The 19,864-nt window shown below is 38.4% G+C and overlaps 1 protein-coding gene across 3 annotated transcripts in view; it reads right to left on the bottom strand.

The window, feature by feature from the left end:
• TENM1 (teneurin transmembrane protein 1) overlaps nucleotides 1-19,864 on the bottom strand; it is a 560,608-nt gene that overhangs the window by 249,525 nt on the left and 291,219 nt on the right. For all 3 annotated transcript variants that reach the window (XM_039238819.1, XM_039238821.1, XM_039238820.1), the window contains exons 7-11: nucleotides 14,952-15,151; nucleotides 13,497-13,707; nucleotides 8,624-8,725; nucleotides 7,199-7,393; nucleotides 3,897-4,097 (exon numbers count right to left, since the gene is read on the bottom strand). In XM_039238819.1, the coding sequence (XP_039094750.1) occupies nucleotides 3,897-4,097; nucleotides 7,199-7,393; nucleotides 8,624-8,725; nucleotides 13,497-13,707; nucleotides 14,952-15,151 (909 nt within the window). The remainder of the gene's footprint in view (nucleotides 1-3,896; nucleotides 4,098-7,198; nucleotides 7,394-8,623; nucleotides 8,726-13,496; nucleotides 13,708-14,951; nucleotides 15,152-19,864) is intronic.

Raw genomic sequence — 19,864 nt, 5'->3', positions numbered from 1 at the left:
AGAGAGAGAGAGAGAAGAGAGAAAGAATCCCAAGCAGGTTCTTAGCTGTCAGCACAGAGCCTGATGCAGGGCTCGAACTCACGAACTGTGAGATCATGCCCTGAGCAGAAATCAAGTCTATTTAACAGACTGAGCCACCCAGGTGCCCCTCTGCATGTGCTTGTTTGGTGTTGGCTGCTGGTGCCTCCTTTTACCTAGCGATTGAGGGTAGTTATCTTCAGCTCCTCTCTGTCCCTCATCTGCGGTGGTAACTCCTTCCTGGTCTGTCTCCACCTCACTATTCTCACAAGTGCAGTGTCAGCTCCGGCCATCCCCAGCGCTCCACTCCTGGGCTACTCTAATAATCATACTGCCCTGTCCCTTACACCCCCATCTCACGCATCCCCTCCTCTCGGTTCCTGAAAGAGTGGTCTATCCCACATGCAGTTTGTTGTAAACCACTCAGCGGCTTCCTATTGTGTCCAGAGAAAATATAAACCCCTTAGCATGGTGTGTAAACCCACCCGCCTGTGTTCTAGTCCCTGGCCCTGTCTCCTCTTGGATTTCTAGGCTGCAGCTATGCCTTAGGACTGGCAAATCCTCAGTCATGGCATTTTTTTAATGTTTTATTTATTTCTGAGGCACACTCACAGAGAGAGAGAGAGAGAGAGACAGACAGACAGACAGCACGAACAGGAGGGCCAGAGAGAGAGGAAGACACAGAATCTGAAGCAGGCTCCAGGCTCTGAGCTGGCTGTCAGCACAGAGCCCGACGTGGGGCTCGAACCCACGAACTGCGAGATCATGACCTAAGCGAAAGTCGGACGCTTAACCGACTGACTGAGCCACCCAGGCACCCCATTTGAATTCATGGCTCTATTTCTTTAAGTTAGTCCGTCTGCCTGGAATGTTCTTTCCCCTCCTGTCCATGTGATAAACATGTGATCATCTTTCTAATGTGGATTCAACGTTGACTCCTTCAAAGTCTTGCCTGACTGTGGGGCCTCTTCTCACAGAAATAACCTATTGTCCCCTCTTTGTGTTCTGCAGCACAGTCCAATAATGCTTTCTATAATAGGGCGAATTAGGTCACAGGTCTCTAAAGGACAGGACAGGACAGTGGTTACCTGTATGGAATGTGAAGCCAGAACAGCTTCTTAGCCCAAGCTCCAAATCCGATACTTGTTATACGGGTGACTTTGGGCAAGTTATTTAACCTCTCTGTACCTCAGCTTCCTCATTTGTAAATGGGTACACTTATAGTACATACCTCACAGAGTTGTTATGAAGATTAAATGAATATATGTACAACACTTAGACTAGTGACCACTAGGGGAGCCTGGGTGGCTCACTCCGTTGAGTCCTGACTCTTGAGGGGCACCTGGGTGGCTCACTCCGTTGAGTCCTGACTCTTGAGGGGCACCTGGGTGGCTCAGTCGGTTGAATGTCCGACTTCGGCTCAGGTCATGATCTCACGGTCCGTGGGTTCGAGCCCTGCGTCGGGCTCTGTGCTGACAGCTCAGAGCCTGGAGCCTGTTTCAGATTCTGTGTCTCCCTCTCTCTCTGACCCTCCCCTGCTCCCTCTCTGTCTCTCAAAATACAATAAAAAGACATAAAAAAAAAAAAAAAAAGAGTCCTGACTCTTGATATTGGCTCAGATCATGACCTCATGGTTCTGTGCTATCAGCATTCTCTCTGTGCTTGGGATTCTCTCGCTCCCTCTCTGCCCACCTGCCCACTCAAAATAAATAAATAAACTGTAAAAAAAAAAAAAACAACCAAAAAAGAATAGTGCCTATTACATAATAATTGTCATGTGAGTGTGCTTTAATAACAACACAAATGTTACTCTTATTTTAAATTTGAAGCTCTAGACATACTATATCTGACACATGAAGGAAAGAAAGGTGTTCAAGGATATTTAGCAAATAAATGAATAATTAGCTTAGAGCCATACCATAAAGTCCCATAATACCCAGCTACTTCTTTACTGTAACCATCTTCCAGCTTGTCCTATATGTGTCTTTTCCACTAGTCTGGAAACTCCTTTTGTGCAAGGGCTACATCTGTCTCGTTCATCACCACATTCCCAGCACCAAGCACCATGCCAAGCACACAGCAGGCACACATGCAGTTGCTAAGTTCATAAATGAATACTTTTAAGGTCTGCAGGCTAGTTATTATTACATTGTCTTTATCATTTTATCCATTTCTGAAACTGTAAAATGCAATCCTCTCTCCCATATTATTTGTATGTGAAGCAACAAAATTTTGTATAGTAAAGTATTACGTTAGACTTAGCTCTCTTAACAGAGGGGCTTTCTTGTTTCCTTATAGCACAGGTGTGCAGACTTTTTGGTTCATAAACTAATTCTGTAGTAGAGTCCTGCCGAGCTCCTAACCTTTCCTGTTTAGCACACGTCACTTTCTACCCTCAACAAAATCCACAGGCAGAGGTTCGGTAGGAGTTATTATTTGCTCATTCTACTCATTTAATGAGCACATGGCCCAAGGATAAGAGAGCAAAGTATAAAGAACTACCCATAATTTTTAGTTTAGGAGGAAAAACAAATCACGTACACAAATACCTACATCATGATGCCATTTGTATTGTCTAGCAGGGAGTATGTTGGCATTTCAGAGGATCCTCTTGAAGTGATCAGGAGAGGTTTTACAGAATAAAACCTCTGTTTTATTGGGCTTGGTGGATGGGCTGGATTTCTTTTCCTATACAAAAATTTTTTGGAGGGGAGGTGCCCGGGTGGCTCAGTCGGTTAAGCGTCCGATTTCGGCTCAGGTCATGATCTCATGATGCGCAAATTCAAGCCCCACGTTAGGTTCTGTGCTGACAGCTCAGAATCTGGAGCCTGTTTCAGATTCTGTGTCTCCCTCCTTCTGCCCCTTCCCCCACTTGCACTCTGTCTCTCTCAAAAATAAATCAATATAAAAAATTTTTTTTAAATAAAAAAATAAAAATATTTTTTTTTAAGTGTATCCATTTATTTTGAGAGAGTGAGAGATCATGAGCGGGGTAGAAACAGAGAGAGGGAGAGAGGGAATCCCAAGCACCATCCTCACTGACAGTACATAACCTGACACAGGTCTTAAACTCATGAACTGTGAGATCATGACATGAACCGAGATCAAGAGTCGGACACTTAACCTTCTGAGCTACCTAGGCACCCACGGGCTGGATTTTCCTAGGTGGAAAAGTACCAGCATTCCCCGCCGAGGAAAGGGCATGGAGAAAAGTGCGGATGCGGGATGCCCTGGGAGTGAGGAGAACATACAGAATATGTTCACAGAAGAAGGGATTTATATAAGAAGCAGAAGTAGAAGACAGGATGGAGATAGAGGTTTGGGAGAGTTTATGGTGGGCTTTTAGTAACAGGCTAGGATATGTGAAGTTTATCTCTGGACAGGGGGACCTAGAGCTGATTTTAAGGTTGGGAATAGGAAAAAGAAAGCCAAGTTGTGGGAACAGCAATCGGCGGCAGTATGGCAATGTATAAACAGAGTTCCTGAGCTATGTTCTGTTTCTACGTGATGGAACACCCAGTGGAAATAGTCAGCAGATGACTGGAAGTGAAGGATTATTTGGGGGAGATACAGATTTGAAATAACCTGTATAGAACTGACAGTAAGGAGCTTGGGGAAAAGATGAAATAACTGTGGGAGAATACAGAATGAGGACAGAGCTTCAAGTACTGACCTACAAAAATGGAGACTACAAGGAGAAGCCCAGTAGTATGCTGCATACGGAAACCCAGTAACATGCTAGCCGAGGAAATACTTGGAAGTCCCTTCTGACCCATGAAGGCATACAACGCAGACTTTTAACAAGTTCTACCTTAAGGCAAAGGCCAGTGACAATTTGGGAGCAGAGGAAGGAAGAGAAGGAGGTAACTCCAGTGTACCTGTTGAACAGTCAGATCCTGTCCACTTGGGATCACAGCTGCACACCCCAGTGTCCAGAAGAAAAGTCCCGTGTCCTGAGCACTGCTCTTGACATACAGGAAGTGGAGTTTCACAGTTGACTCCTCCCCAACCAGTAGAACAGTGACATTCTCCTTTAACGCAGATGCCATGGCTGGAACACATCGGGTCCAAGCAGTCCTCTGAAGGCCCCAAAAAGGAGGAAAAAGGTTAAAAGTGAATAGGTGTGGCCTGTATACCTTAGTATGATGAAACTGACATACTCACACTTGATTTCCTAATACGTCACGAATATGATATTAGATTAGGTAATAAAATGTCTCATACAAAGGCTGTATTCAAGCCAGAAGATGATTAACACTTAAAAATATGGTAGGGTATCATAACAGTTGCATCCTAAAATTAGAAGGTAAAAGAAACCACACATATGCTATTTAAAATTGATAAGCAAGGTGTAGTACTCCCACATAAATGGGTGGCTGCACCAGTGTGGGCATTCAATAGGAATTCCTCAGCTTCACAAGAAAGCCTAAGAAGTTTAGGGAAGTCATTCTTTGTCTTTTCTGAAATTGGAATCCTAGCTCTGAGAAATGGCTTTCACTTTGATATGTCTAGAGAAGTGTGTGTGTGTGTGTGTGTGTGTGTGTGTGTGTATGTATGTATGTAATATATATATAAAATAAATACAAAACAAATAAAGATATCAAATATGTAAATATACTATACATAATATAAAATATGTCTACAAATATAAATATATAAAATATTAAAATATACATTTTTAAGCTTAGATTATTAGGTATTAGGTGAGTTGACTGCTGTTACATGAAATCATACAATATAATCAATTTACTAGAGTCTTTCATTAATTTCTTAGAAGCACTGAAAATGTAACATTCTCAACCAAATTTTAAAAATTATTTAAAAAAACTTTTGTGGCTTCTCCTTCCCTCAGGATGCCATGACATAGTCTTTGATGTTTTAGAATATCACAGATGCAATTCTATTTGTCTCTGGTTCTGGGAGTCTGGAAATTCTTGGACACATTCTAACAAATGTGTAAACTCTTAGAAGTAGGTCCCTATGCTTGCCTTGGGGAAAACTGTTTTGTGCTTTAAATTGAGTGGCCATTCCACTGGGCATGACAAGGTTGTTTCCAAATTTCTACTCTCTTAAACAGTAAGATGAAACTAAAAAGAACTCCCCATAATGAGGGGAGTATGCTTTGAATTACTTTTCCAGTAATGAAACAGACTGATAAAACCTGCCTTCATTCATAATACTGGTCTGGTCTTGGGTGTGGCTTATGGTCATGGAACAGAGTAAGCCTAACTAAGTATTGTTGCAATTAGTGCCATTACGTTATAATTAGCCCATAATCTTAAGGTCATTAGCACAGTGCTTTAGTACCTGAGCTAATCAGCAAATAAATACTAAAAGGAACATCTAATTTGATTTTGTTCATTATTTGGATCAAGAGGAAAAGTCTAAAAGTATAGAATATTTTTTAGAAGGAGGCTATTTTGTTACATTAAAATGAACAACAACTATAGCAAACAAAGTAATAACTGAACTTAGTTTATTTTATTAAAAGGCCACCTTCAAGGAATAGGTAAGTCCTACTTAAATCAGAGGTACCAAGGCATATGTCTGAATGAACCAGCAAGCAGCATACATGAATGAGGTGAACTGGATGTAAGAAGCCAGTGTATTGGGAGGGAACGGAGAAAAGCATCCAGTTTAAAGGAAACTGCTGCTTGGTTCCAGCCGATTGTCACCATGTGGGAACATGGGCCAAGTGTTATCAGATTTTCCAGTTGCTCAAGAAAGACCAAAAAGAGGTATTTAAATGACACTTCTCTATTTTTAAATTTTGGTAAATAGACCACATTAACAAAATACAACAAAAACACTACCGCCATCACCACTGTGTGAATCAAACACCACCCATCCAGAAGCCCAGTTCAGCCTGTGAGTTTCTAGTCTGTGATCTTTGACTTAGGACATTTTTTTCTCCTGTATTTGACAAGCTTATACTGTTAAATACGGTGGGCATTCTTCCTTGCCATCTTGGTTATTCTACACGTTTTCTTAGTGATACCTAGAAGGGAAGTTTAAGCTAAGCCCTTTTTCAAGTGCCCCCCAAATTTTGATTAGAAGGGTCCAAATTAATGAGGTTAAACATTTTCATGGCAAACTGCAGATGCGGTGAGGGCTATCATTGTTTGGATGCACGTGCATATATCCATGTAACATCTGAATTTACAACTTAAATAGAATGACTGTGGTCGGATCACCATAAAAAACAATTTCCAGAGGGAACTCAGGAGCTCTGCTCTCCAGGCCAGGCCCAATGCCATTCACTGGAACAGATATAATCTTCACACCAAAATCCTACTATTGCTAATGGGAGGTGAAAAGCTAAACTCTTGGAGTGGAATGAGATTAAGCCCTTTAGAATGCTGTGTAATAGTCTTAATGAGCCATCTTTAAAAAGCAATTATAGTGCATTTTCAGCAGCCTCTTTCCTGAACAACAGTTGTGATGAGACCATCTCCCATGGTAATGGTTTAATATTATTTCTGAAATCAGTCTTATTTGAGGAATGTGGCATGAAAAAGGTCTGATTACTAGTAAACTTATTTTCCAATGTGTCTCTTTAAATGATAAAACTATTGCCATTTCAAAATGTTTGTGCGTGTGCGCGTAAAGGTTCCTTTGGGGTGAATTTTAATATAAAGGCACTGCCTTGAAACTCATTAGTGGTGCGTTGGCTTCCTTAGGCACGGAGGTTAACTTCCAGCATGAGGTATGTAAAAATAAATACTATAAAGCAATAATAATAATGGTAATTACAAATCGCTCCCAAAGAAAACATTCAATGAAATGGTTCCGAATGTGAATACATTATTATTTTTATCATGTGCTTTAAACTAAGATATAGCCTAATGTACTGTGGAACAAAGAGAGCATATGAATTAACACCTAATATCATCAATATGGAAATTCTCAAGTTATGAAGCAGTGTTAGAAGTGAGGGGCGAAACGCCATTTTTCAGGGCTGCTCTGCAAGTGTCACAGATACGGCTCTGCGTTAATATTAGAGACTGTCAGAAGAGACGTGAACTCCCCGGATGCAAGCCCTCTGCTCCATGTTCTAAAGACATATTGAACATTTACGGTTTGCAGAGACGACCTGCATCTCTACCAGAAGCACAGAATGACACTTGGACAGTTCAGTGAGAGAAAAGCCTGAAGCAATAGATGAAAATGGGGCTCTGACCTTCCTCGCATATTTCTCCTTTGTATCCTGGCACACAGATGCAGACTCCCATGATGCAGGTGCCGTGACCAAAGCACGTTGGGTCAATGCATTGCTCTTCTGGAACGTCGCACTCTGGCCCCTTCCAGCCATTTCGGCAGACACAGTGTCCTTTCTCGTATTCTCCGTTCCCACCACACAGCACAGGGCACGAATCTGAAGGTTGGCAAATGAACTTGTAGTGTTCTCGAAATGCTTTTAAAATCTCCAAAGAGCAATCTTCTATTGATTCTTGTGTAACATTTCAGGCAAAAAGTTGTACTATTTCTATCTTAGCCTTTATTAAATAGGCGCATCCTTGTGATTACAAATAGAATTTTCCTCTTATGGGAGAGGAGTAAGGATAAGTTATGAAAATATCCTGCGTGAAGAAATTATTTCAAGTATGTGCTTTTGATTCCAACATACCATTAAGCAACTATTATTATTACTACTGTTATCATTATTTTAAACCAGGGTTTTATTTGTTCTCTTATGGCTTCTCTTCCTCAAACAGATGTATGCTACTTTTAGAAAGAAGAGCCTGAAAAGTTTAGAAACTGATAAATAGGGAGTTATCATATTATAAAACGTTATCTTTAAAAAGTTGTACATTTGAATACATTCATGCTGGATAGATGTCTACTCCCATGACACCTGGTGCAGACCTTTAATAGAATACTTCAACTCTGCCTTGCCATTGTTGGCTCCCTATTAAGACTAGGGGCTCTTTGAGGGCAGGGCCTGTATCTTCTGTCTCAGTCGATATTTTAATACCAGCCATCTTCTTCACTCTGAATCCCCACATCCTCCAGATCTGTCATGCTCCCAGGAAGCCAGCAAGTGCTATAGAATTCTCAGCTGAGTGGAATTTAATCTAAGGAAACTTGAGTGGCTGGGAAACCTGAGATTAACGTATTAGCAGACTGAGAGCTGTAAGAACGCACTGAAAATGAACAGAAAGCGTCTCTAGCATAGTAACCATAAGCATGGGGTGAAACACGGTGTGATTTACCTAAAGCTTTTCGAGAATTAAACTATGGGCAAGTCTAGGAAACAGTAAAGCTTGCTAAATTTCATTTGTGTCTTGCCAGTCTTTACTTTCTAAAGCTACTTATCCGTTTGCTGGTTGCCTCTCCCTTCCAGTTTACGTGGATGTCTATAAGCAGTTACAGATGACCTGGGATAACAGTAGATCTACGTCACTGGTTTTCAAAGGATGTATGAATCAGAAGAGGTAACAGAGAGTGTTTATAACAGTCCTTAGCAGAGTAAGTGCTCAACTCTTGGTTGTGGTTGTGGTTGGGGGTGATTACTGCTGCCACTTCTCCTCCTAAACTTACTGCTACTGAGTTCTCAAAGGACATGTATTTCCCTAAGCTAATCGGAATAACAGAGCAACATTACCTCTCGCGCAGTCAGGCCCAAGGAATCCTGGGAAACAATGACAATGGCCAGAGATACACTCTCCATTTCCATTGCAATTGGTTGAACAGTCATCCATTATTTCTATTAATAGAGAAAAAGAAAAGACATGAACAAACATTCAGGCTGCAGAGTCCTTACCTTTTTTTTTTTTTTTAAGTTGCAAAAACTCTGGACCTATAACAATCTTGCCCTCTGCTGTCTTGGAATACTTACTGTTTAAAATCAGATGCCAAAGATTTCTGTTAACGGGTCACATGCACTACCAAATTATTACAAGGGCCCTGGATTTGCCGAATTGGCTACTCAAGAGTGAAACTAAAAACCAACCTCATCTCTAAAGTACAGAAAGGGTCTAGATGAATTGTATTCTTATGAGACATTCATGACAAAGCTAAAAGTGTACTAGAATTACAGGACATTTCTGAAAAGCAAAATGGGCTTAAAAATGCATCCCAAAAGACTAAGTCTACTGTTTATTTTTCAAATTTAGGTTGTAGCAAATAAAAAATTTCTTCTCTAGCACCTTAAAATGTTTAATCTACTATCTTGACAGCTTAAATATGATAATCAGTATTTCATTTTCATTAATAAGTGACAATGGAAGGCTTTTAAAGTAAGTGTTCATATTAAATTCACCACCACTAAAAGCATTAGAACCTAAGTATTTTGTTGAGAAATGCTTTCTTGACTATAAATGCTTATCAGTTCTCTGCCACTAATTTCCCTTCAATCCATTCTTAGAGAAGATAGGTTTCAGGGGAATTGAGAAGGCTTTGAAGGTGTCCATAGTTAGTTCTGGAGGCGTAAAGATGTGCAGCATGACTGAACTTGGTAAGTCTTATGGTTAGTAACTTGGCTGAAAAGGTATGAAGTTATACAAAAGTCAGGCTGTGACAATGACAAAAATTATTTCTAGTTTAAAATTGTATTTGAGTATAGTAAAATAAAATTCCAAGTCCATGAACTCTTATGGTATGTGTGCTTTCTTCTTTCAGTTTTGTTTTTTTTTTTTTTTCAATCATCTTCTCATTACTCTTTCTGGAAGTTTTCCATACTTAGCATTCTTGGATTCAGAGTTTTATGTTCTGGCCCATTAAACTCATACTTCTCATATGTATCAGTTTTTCCTTCTCAATCCAAATTGTCTACTTCATCTAGTTTCACTTGCATAAGCTATTTCCAATGAGGAGATATTCTAGGAAGTGGTCTTGGCGTCTTCCACTCAACTGAGAGAATTTATAATGAGGGCCGAGAAATAGCATTTCTTCAATTGTGGCCTTTTGACCACCTGGATCAGTAGATCACCCGAGGCACTTAAAATGTAGATGCCTGGGCTTCACTTCAGATCTACTGAATCTGAAGGATGCAGCCCAGTAATCCGCATTCTAACAAAAACGTCAGGTGACCTCGCAGGTGGCTTACCTCATTAAGGCATTGAGAACCAATGCTTCAAATAGGAAATTTCCGTAGTTAGAGAACTTCTGAGCTAGACTTGAGGTTCAGCCTTGGATAGAATAAAAGCCAGAGGAAGAAGGTGGGATCTAGCTTATTTGGGGAATTCTTAGAAAGCCGAGAATGATTCCAGGGACTGTGTGCACAGCCACCCTATTATCACTCAGAAGAGGTTCTTCCTCTCACCCCTGTGTGAATACATCATATAGCTTTTTGCAGGCTTATGATAATCTGTTCTCTGATCCCTGTGGTAGAAAACTGAACTGGATAAGAAATTTATACGTGGCATTTGCTGAGTGACAACTGGTCTGACAGGAAAGGAGTGTTTGACAAAGAGGTAACCATTTTTAACTTCTTAAAACATTCATTATTTTCATAAAATCATTAATTTATTTAAAAGGTGCCGAAAGGGCGCAGAGTTTTTTTCACTTAAAGATGGAACAATTATGTCTGTAGTTTCTTTTTAATCTAGGTTTCTTGTGCCAAGCGATAGTGGCAGTTCTTAAATGTACATTTGGATTTCCCCTACCCTGGATGGTTAATAGGAGGCCATGGAGAAAGCTTTCAAAGGTAAATATCGTTGAATTTAATTTCACACCAGCTCCTATTGACCACTTTATGGAAGCAGCCTTATGGGAATATAGCTATTGTAGAAAAAATGTTTAATAAAGTTTGCTATCAAAATAAATAAAAATCCCTACATCTTATTGACTTATCTAAGATCTGTCCCTGGGCCCACACTGCTGCACAGAGCTTAACACCAGCAATGCATATGAGAAGAGAAGGCAAGAGAAGGGAGGTTCTGGAAGCTGCTACCTCCACCAGGTATCAAAGAGACACTGGGACAGCCTAGGGAATCTAAGAGGGGGATGGCTACAGCAGAAACACGTAAGTAACTAGAGATGAAAAAGGATGTGGTTTTCTATTTATGTTGGCCTCCATGAAAATTTTTTTTAATTTTAATTTATTCCGAGAGAAAGAGAGAGAGAGAGAGAGAGAGCAGGGAAAGGGCAGAGAGAAAGGGAGACAGATCCCCAAAAGGGTCCCCACTGTCAGCACTCACAAACCGTGAGGTCATGACCTGAGCTGAAATCAAGAGTCAGGCACTTAACTGACTGAGCCACTCAGGTGCCTTTTGCCTTCTATCTTTTAAATCTTCCTTCAGAGTCCCTTCCTTGACTGCAGTTCATTAGAGTTGAGAATGATTTTAAATATCTATGCATAAAACTTTATTTTTATTCTAGAATCTAAAGCCTTTTGGTATCTGCATTTGCACTGATGATGGGTTTTGCTTCTGGCAGGTTTTCTTATGGGAGAAACTAAAGGTAATGGATAATCTGATGGAATAATTATGGCCTAAAGGGCATGGGCTTTGGAATCAGACAAAATTGGGTGTCTCAAATCTCAATGTTGCCACTTGCTGTCTGTGAGACTCTGTCAGATTATTTACTCATTTCAAGCATTCATTTCCTTATTTGTTACATAAATATCACTACACCTATGCTATCAGGGTTGTGAAGGGAATCAAACAAGATAATTGAATGTAAATCATCTGGTACAGTGTTTGCGGCAGAATGGCGCTCCATTAATGGTATATATTATCATGTTATAGAGCAGGTTGGCTGAGATTAGGGGATATTGACAACTCTGTCTATACTACTGGGAAAATAATATATATTAATATAGGCCAGTGGCTAGCCTATATTAGTCATTCAATAAATGCTGCTAATTCTGTCTTGATCCTTATTAGTAGTGGACCAAATATAGTTAAGATTAATCAACTGATTCTAACATTATCATGAAACAGAGAACGAGTAACATTTAGCGCAGTTAAATTCATTCAAAGCTTAAATTGTTTAATCAAATACATTAGCCTCTCTTTACTACAGTTAAGATAAATTATAAAAACATAAAAAAAATTAATGAGGAGAATTTAGACCAAATAACTTAATACCTGTGCTTATTTTCAGAAATTTACTTGGATTCTCTTTAAGTGGAATTACAGAAGTGTTTCTGTTGCTTCTAATCTTGAAAAGACAACAGAAAAAAAAAACTGACTTGCATAAGGAAGAAGCAAATACTTTGTTGCATATGAAACTGACAGCATGATATCTGGATAATAGGAATTCTATCTCAAAGGTTAGCTTCTTTTTGGGAGGAAGTAAGGGATAGGAAAAAACTTCAAGCATGTTTCTGGGTCTATTGATTTTTGAAAGGTTAATAGTTGGGTTAGTGTTTTAACTTGAGCTTAGTGGTAAGGATAACAGAAAGAGAGAAAATCTTCACAAATATTTTAGATCTTCTAACTGCTTGATTTCTTAGGAGAAACTCAGCCTCTCTTGACTCATTGGCATTTGCATTATCGAAACTGGGCCTTGGTAGGAAAAAATATCATGAAAGGCACATCTATTAAATCTGCTCCACTGCGTCTGTGAGTGTTGCAAAAGAGTGTCATGACTTAAGATATTTTTTTTCTAATTTAACAAATACGTTGTCTATTGAAGATATAAAATCAGTGGAGTTTTTCTCTGGGGGAAAAATCATAGGTGCATTTTTATAGTCTTTCTGATTACTGTAGAGGAAAGTTTTTGATACTCTTATGGCTGGAATACCATTTTCTACTGGCTCAAGGTCTTCAGCATCAAGTAAAAATAGAACATAATTGTTATAAAGAGCAGATGGTATATCTATTAACAGTCAACACATCTTCCTAAACATATGGTTGAACAGGTTAACTAAAGGATAAAGTGGTGAGAGTTGTATAGAAAACTGACAGCTGTAAAATATTTTCCCTTCTTTTAAAAGACATGTGTATTAGGAAGATTCACACAATAAAATACTAGGTCTATGAGATGTTTCCCCTCAGGGCTAAAAAATTCCAAAATAAAGGGCTATGAGTGGCCCAAGTTATTATCCTTAAGGCCCTTCTCTAAATATTCTTAGGTTGTATTTTGAAGCCTTAATGGTTCTAGGATCAGTTGTTCTAAAGAAGAGCTGAATTGGTGCTAGTTTTTCCATTTTCAAAGGCATTTATTTGCTTTTTCTTTTTTAATGGATCTTAAATTAACAGAGAATCTCTGGCTTACTCCCTTCGTCACTGAAGTTGTTCATCCATACAGCCCTGGTAATAATATTATCCAGGTAACTATTCCTGTTGAAAATACATAAAAAGGTACACGGCAAGTATCCTACGATAGCAGCAAATAATGGAGCATTCAGAAAATCTTCATCAGCATTTAAACAACATTCATGACTGACAGCCTTTCTTATAGTGACCTATCTTGAATAAGGACTTAAAGGCAGAATGACCAATGGGTTTAAACAACATCTGTATCACGTTAGTCACTGATGTCTTTCTAGAATTATACTGTCAATTAAAATAACAGTCAAGGCAGCTTACCAATTGCTGTAGTTAACACAAATACTTGCTCCATCTTTTTTCCATCATTGTAGAATGCCAGATACCAAGGCCCTTGGTCCATATACTCTATGAAACCTGTCTCCTGCAGTGAGGTTAAGATCAGGTTCCGAGGGGAGTGCTGGGTATCATCAGAGCCCTTGGAGTCCTGCTTGACCAGCTGCTTTCCGTCCATCAATTTTACAAAATCGAACTGGAACAAATATACACAAATCTCAGCCACTACTTTTACTTCTAGACTAACGAACATCTCTAATTTCAATTGCCCTCTTTCACACCTCTTTGCTTTGGAGGTAGGCAAAGTGAAAGAGGGAAGTTATTCGTTCTTAATTATACTTAAACACAAAAGTATATTATTAATTCTGAAAAAACCCACTATATTTATAAATGGTATAAGCCTTTCAGTTTTGGAGTATTCAAAATAATTGTCTAAAACAAATAAAACAAGAAATAGAAAAAAATCGTATTTAGTATTTATGTGAGAGAATCTTGATATTTTACTAAAGTATCAGAAGATATTCAAAATCAGACATTCTCCTCAAAAAAGTTACCATGATCTTCTCTACAAATGTAAGAGTTTTACAGTTTTTAAAACAAAACAGTCAAAAATTTGAGGACATTCATAATTTACTACCTTTGTGGTCGCATCTTTAAATATTCAAAGGACACCCCCCCCTTTTATTCCCCCTAATCAGTGGGCAAGCACATGGCACACATTTCCTTGGGCATTTTATTTTAAGAGTCACATTTGAATGGCACTCTAATTCCCTGCCTATTCCCATCCAGAAGGTAAGATTTGGACTACAGTCGTATCTGTTGGAAAAAAAAAAAAGCAATCCCCTGATAGTTATGATTCCTTATGCTACTTCTTAGATGGAGCAAGGCCCCAAATGGGTTCATGCAAGAAAGAGATAAGGGAGAAAAATGAGAGAAATGAGGTGGTTAGCATTTATAGAAGGGATTTGTAAACCATAGAGGATTTACATATTTGAGTTATTATTAACAATAGCAAGAAAAAGTTTCTACCTGTAAAATAAAATCTGCCTTTTAGACTCATTTCCCTTACTGATTTGCATTCTTCATCAGGACAAGGGGTCAAGGCAATATGGAGCCAGCCAAAGTGGGGGGTGGGCCCAAAAGCTAAGTAAGATGAGGGGGCCGGGATGGCTCATGATTGTCTTATTCCAGGAAACAGAATTCAAGTTTCAAGAATATTTTCTTAAACTTCCTTTTCTGAATCTGCTCTGCTAAATGCTACTACTTATTTCTCAATGTCATTTTTGTTTTCATTCCTTTGAGTGTGATTATTCTGGATATTTGCTCATTACAAAAATTGCCTTCATCTTTGACTCCCACATACTTTGCAAGTCACAAACCCTGAACTGTGCATCCCACCACCCTCTAAAAGGGTCAAGAAATACCTATAACATCAAATACCTGAGTGTGTGTAGGTGGAATGTTCCTTCTGCCATAAATTCCCAGCAGAGAGTCCTTGGCTAAAGAAATATTGAATTTCAGATATATAGGATGGTGGATAGTAATCTGGAAACGCCAGAATAAGCCGGGTGGAATGGTCTGCATGACTTGTGCACCAATGTCAACTTCTCCGGTATCTATCGCCCGTCCCTTCTGAAACACTGGTTTTAAGGGTAAAGAAAATTACACATAATATTAATCTTAATTTATAAAGCAAAGGTTTTGAGTTTTTCAGGACAAAAATACCAAAATGACTTACGAAGCTCTTTGGTCATCCCCACCCTACCCATATTTCAAGGCTTTACACAAATTAAGTATCTCCCAAGAAGACTTCCCTAACCAACCACTACACCAGTCTCTCCCTTCTCTTGAAGTACTATTGCATTTATTTCCATAAATTGATTCCTTTTAACCATTATTAAGTGGTCACATTTAAATGGTTAAATGAAGGTGACACAAAGATGAGCAAGATGTAGTTCTTGTCCTCAAGGAGCTTTGAATATAAGAGATAGGACAAATGCACAATAACCATGTTGTAAAGGAATATAAATAATTTGGGTATTCAAAGGAGTAAGGAGTATTTGGTTGGAGGATACTCATTTCCATCTGTCTCTATGCCTTTATCTTTGTTTATTTTTCTTCTTAGTATTTATCACCCTGTAACATACCACATGTTTTACTTGTTTATTGTTTATTACCTATTTTCTCCCCAGAGAGTCTAAGCTCTATGAGGCTGTGGCTGTTTTGTTCATCTTTATCCCTAGATGATTGGAACTGGAAGAATGTACGCAAATAGTATGTGATCCATACATACTTATTCAATGAATGAGTGAACGACGCAGAAAAGTGTAATTATGGGAAGTAGTATTGAAGATGGGCCTGAAAGGGGGGGAGAACATTTCAACAGAGCTGTTGACCAGAATGTTCCATATGGAAGGAATACTTTGTACCAAGGAGGGAGAGAGAGAGAGAGAGAGAGAGAGAAGAGGCATTAAGGGTTTTTAAGAAGAGGGGAGACATTTAGGTGCATTAGAAAGACTAATCTTGAAGCAGAAGGTAGGATGATTTAGAGCAGGGAAACAAGAATGATAGAGAATTATGGAGCAAAAATTCAGGTGAAATGCCATAAAGGTCTAAATTTAGGGTGGGCTCCACAGTTCACATGGAATAAGTATAGTCCAGTCACCTATAAAATAAACAAGTGGGACTACACCAAATGAAAGAGCTCTGTAGAGCAAAAGAAACAATCAAACAAATTGAAAAGGCCATCTACAGAATGGGAGAAAATTACTTGCAAACCATATATCTGATAAGGGATTAATATCCAAAACATATAAAGAATTCATACAACTCCATAGTAAAAAAAAAAAAAAAGCAAATAATCCAAATCAATAGCAAAATAGCAAATAATCCAATTTAAAAATGGGCAAAGGACTTGAACAGACATTTTTTCAAAAAAGGCCAATAGGTATATGAAAAGGTGCTCAACATCACCAATCATTGGGGAAATGCATATCAAAATCATAATGAGGTATCACCTCATACCTGTTTGGTTGACTAGTATCAAAAGATAAGAAATAACGAATGTCGGTAAGGATGTGGAGAAAAGGGAACCCTTATACACTGTTGGTGGATATGTAATAATGGTAACGTCATTTTAGAAAATGGTACAGTGGTTCCTCAAAAAATAGAACTACCGTAGGATCCAACAAACCCACTTCTGGGTATATATGGAAAGGAACTGAGATCAGGATCCTGAAGACATAGCTACACAGTCACATTCACTGCAGGATTATTCACAATAGCCAAGATATGGAAACAATCTAAATATCCTTTAATGGATGAATGGGTAAAGAAACCGTGACACACACACACACACACACAAACATACTACTCCACTGTGTGTATATATGTATATGTATATACACACACAGGCAATGAAATATTATTCAGCCACAAAAACTAAGGAAATGCTTCCATTTGCAAAAATATGGATGAAGCTAGAGGGCAGTCTGCTAAGTAAAGTAAGCCAGACAGAGAAAGACAAATACTGTATGATATCACCTATGCATGGAATCTAGAAAAGAGTAAAAGCTAATTTCATAGAAACAGAGTCTAGAATGGTTGCCAGGGCTGGAGGGAGGGGGAAATGGGGTGATGTAGGTCAAAGGGTACAAATTTTCAGTTATAAGCAGAAGCTCTGACAATCTGACGTAGAGCATAGTGACTGTAGTTAATAAGACAGTATTACATTCTTGAAAGTTGCTGAGAGTAGATCTTAAGCATTCTTAGCACACCAATAAAGTTAACTATGTGAGTATGAGGTGATGGATGTGTTAATTATCCTGACCTGTTTAATCATTTCTACATTGTATATGTATATGAAATCATCACATTGTCTACTTTAAATATATAGAACTATATTTGTCAATTTTTCCTCAATAAAGTTAAAAAAAATCACAGATTATTGAAAAAGCATAAAACTGGGCTATCCTAAGGAATGATACAAATATCAATAAACTTCAGATTATTATACATTTAAAAAATTTCACTGTACTTTCAAGCATAAATACTAAAAAATAAAAATTTATTTTTCACAGTAGCATAGAGAAAATAATATGGAGATAAAAATAACTTATCTAAACTAAGGCAAGACAGGGAAGGCACAGACTAGATGGATCAACTGGAAAACATAAAGAAGATGGGAGATAAATTATAAAAAAATAAAGAGCAATGAACTAAATAAATGCTTGTGCCAAAAGGTAAGAGTCATCATTCTGAATTAAAAAGTAAAATCTAAAGACATTTTCTTGAATGAAATCTGGCCATGTGTAGCAACATGGATGGACCTTGAGGTTGTTATGCTGAGCGAAATAAGTCCGGCAGAGAAGGACAGCTACCATATGTTTGCACGTATAGGAGGATTAGGAGGAACTTAACAGAGGACTGTGGGGGAGAAGAAGGGGAAAAATAGTGGGGGAGAGGGAGGGAGGCAAACCATGAGAGACTCTTGAATGCTGAGAACAAACTGAGGGCTGATGGGGGTGGGGTGGAGGGGAAGGGGGGTGATGGGCATGGAGGAGGGCACTTGTGGGGATGAGCACTGGGTGTTATATGGAAACCAACTTGACAATAAACTATTTAAAAAAATAAATAAAGTAAAAAAAAATATTAAAAAAAATAAAGACATTTTCTTTTTACCAAAAGTATATTTAAAATATAAAAAGGCTTATTTATAAGAATAAAAGTTATCTTCTCAGGAAGAAGAAAAAAAGAAAGAAGACAATGTAAAGGAAAATTCTAGAGTAGCGCTTCTCAAACTTGAATGTGCTGAAGAAGGGCATCTTGTTAAAATGCAAATTATGCTTCAGTAGGTCTGAGGTTGGATATTTCTCACAAGTTCCCAAGTAATGCCCATGTTGCATGGTACACAGCATACACATCGAGAAGCAAGGTTCTTAGGACACTGGGACACTAGGTATGGGGGCTAAGGGAGGGTCAAAACTTACTCCATGGTTCTAAGTTTGGGTGATTCAGACAATGCTAGTAGCAAACACAAGAAACCCATAAGGAGCTAGTTAGTGTGAGAGGGTGCTGAGTTTGGACAAGAAGATCTTTATTATTTATTGCCATATTTTCTAATTATTTCTGATGTGCTCAATTACTATATGCTTCTGTGGAATTCTCTGTTAAGTGGAGGGGGGAAGGAAGGGATGGAAGGGGAGGATCAAGAATTAGTTTGCCTTGATTTTAAGCCACAGGATTGCACCTCAGGGGGGAATTCAAATTTGGCCTCTTTCCACACCGCTTTTATATTTTTCAGCCATCAACTCTTTCTCCACACCAAACACAGTTTAAAAACACACATGGTCTCTGTCCTTTGTGTTCACTTGCTATAAAATTAACAGCCCATTAAGAAACACACCTGCAGTGGCTTTATTCAGAGGCCAATGCCTTGCAGCTTTTAACTCCCTAAAATACCTCCATTATTGCTTTTTGTGTTAAGGCCAAGAGTAATAACTATTTTAAGAATGTTCACTGTTAACTGTTAATAATAGATTTCAAATGCAATTTTGAACATAATTATGTATTACAGGACACATAATTTTGTGGAATTGACATTTATAATAAAACATGCCCTTTGAGATGATAAATGACCAACTGAGGACCTTATTTTTCACTGAAAGTTACTTTTTCCCACGTGAGACAGAACAGTCTTGTCCCCAAAGGGTTGATTATACCTTTAACTCTTAAGGTCCCAGAGCTGACAAATATCTTCAAAGAGCAGACAATTAACAGACCATGTTTATGTGGATACTTCTGCCCTCAATTTAGTGTTCAGTTTGTTCAACTGCTATCCTCATCGGGGGGTTTTATCACTTCTTAAAATGCATCATTTGGTTGTGCAAACAATATTATAAATATAAAATAATTTGGAATTAGGTTTGACAAACACTATTTTAAAGGTGCTATGAATGACCTTTAATGAATGCAGACACTGTCATTTAAAAAAAATCAGGGCAAAACTGGCTGATGGACATTAACCTTTATACACGAGCCTTGCCAAATGCTACACCATGTCTTCCTTCTGCACTTTATAGCATCATATACTGCATAATGAGGCTACTTAAATGTTATTCACTAAATCAAAAGAAACTCATTAAGTTGTGTTGCTGGAGTTTCCTGGTTACTAGCACTAGTAAATATCTGAAGCATATATACAAAGTCATTTATAAAAATGATTTTAAAAGATGGTCTTACCCTTTGAGACCCTGCATCACAGTTAAAATGAGACAGATGAAGAGACATGACAACATGAACGAACATGTGGACTATAATTTAAATAAAAATAGCAAAGCAAGTGAGTTGCAGCA

This window comes from Hyaena hyaena, unplaced genomic scaffold (assembly GCF_003009895.1).
Source record: "Hyaena hyaena isolate Hyena2069 unplaced genomic scaffold, ASM300989v1 scaffold_147, whole genome shotgun sequence".
Lineage (NCBI taxonomy): Eukaryota > Metazoa > Chordata > Mammalia > Carnivora > Hyaenidae > Hyaena > Hyaena hyaena.
Note: the sequence above shows the minus strand (reverse complement) of the source record. Positions and strands in the feature narration are given on the sequence as shown.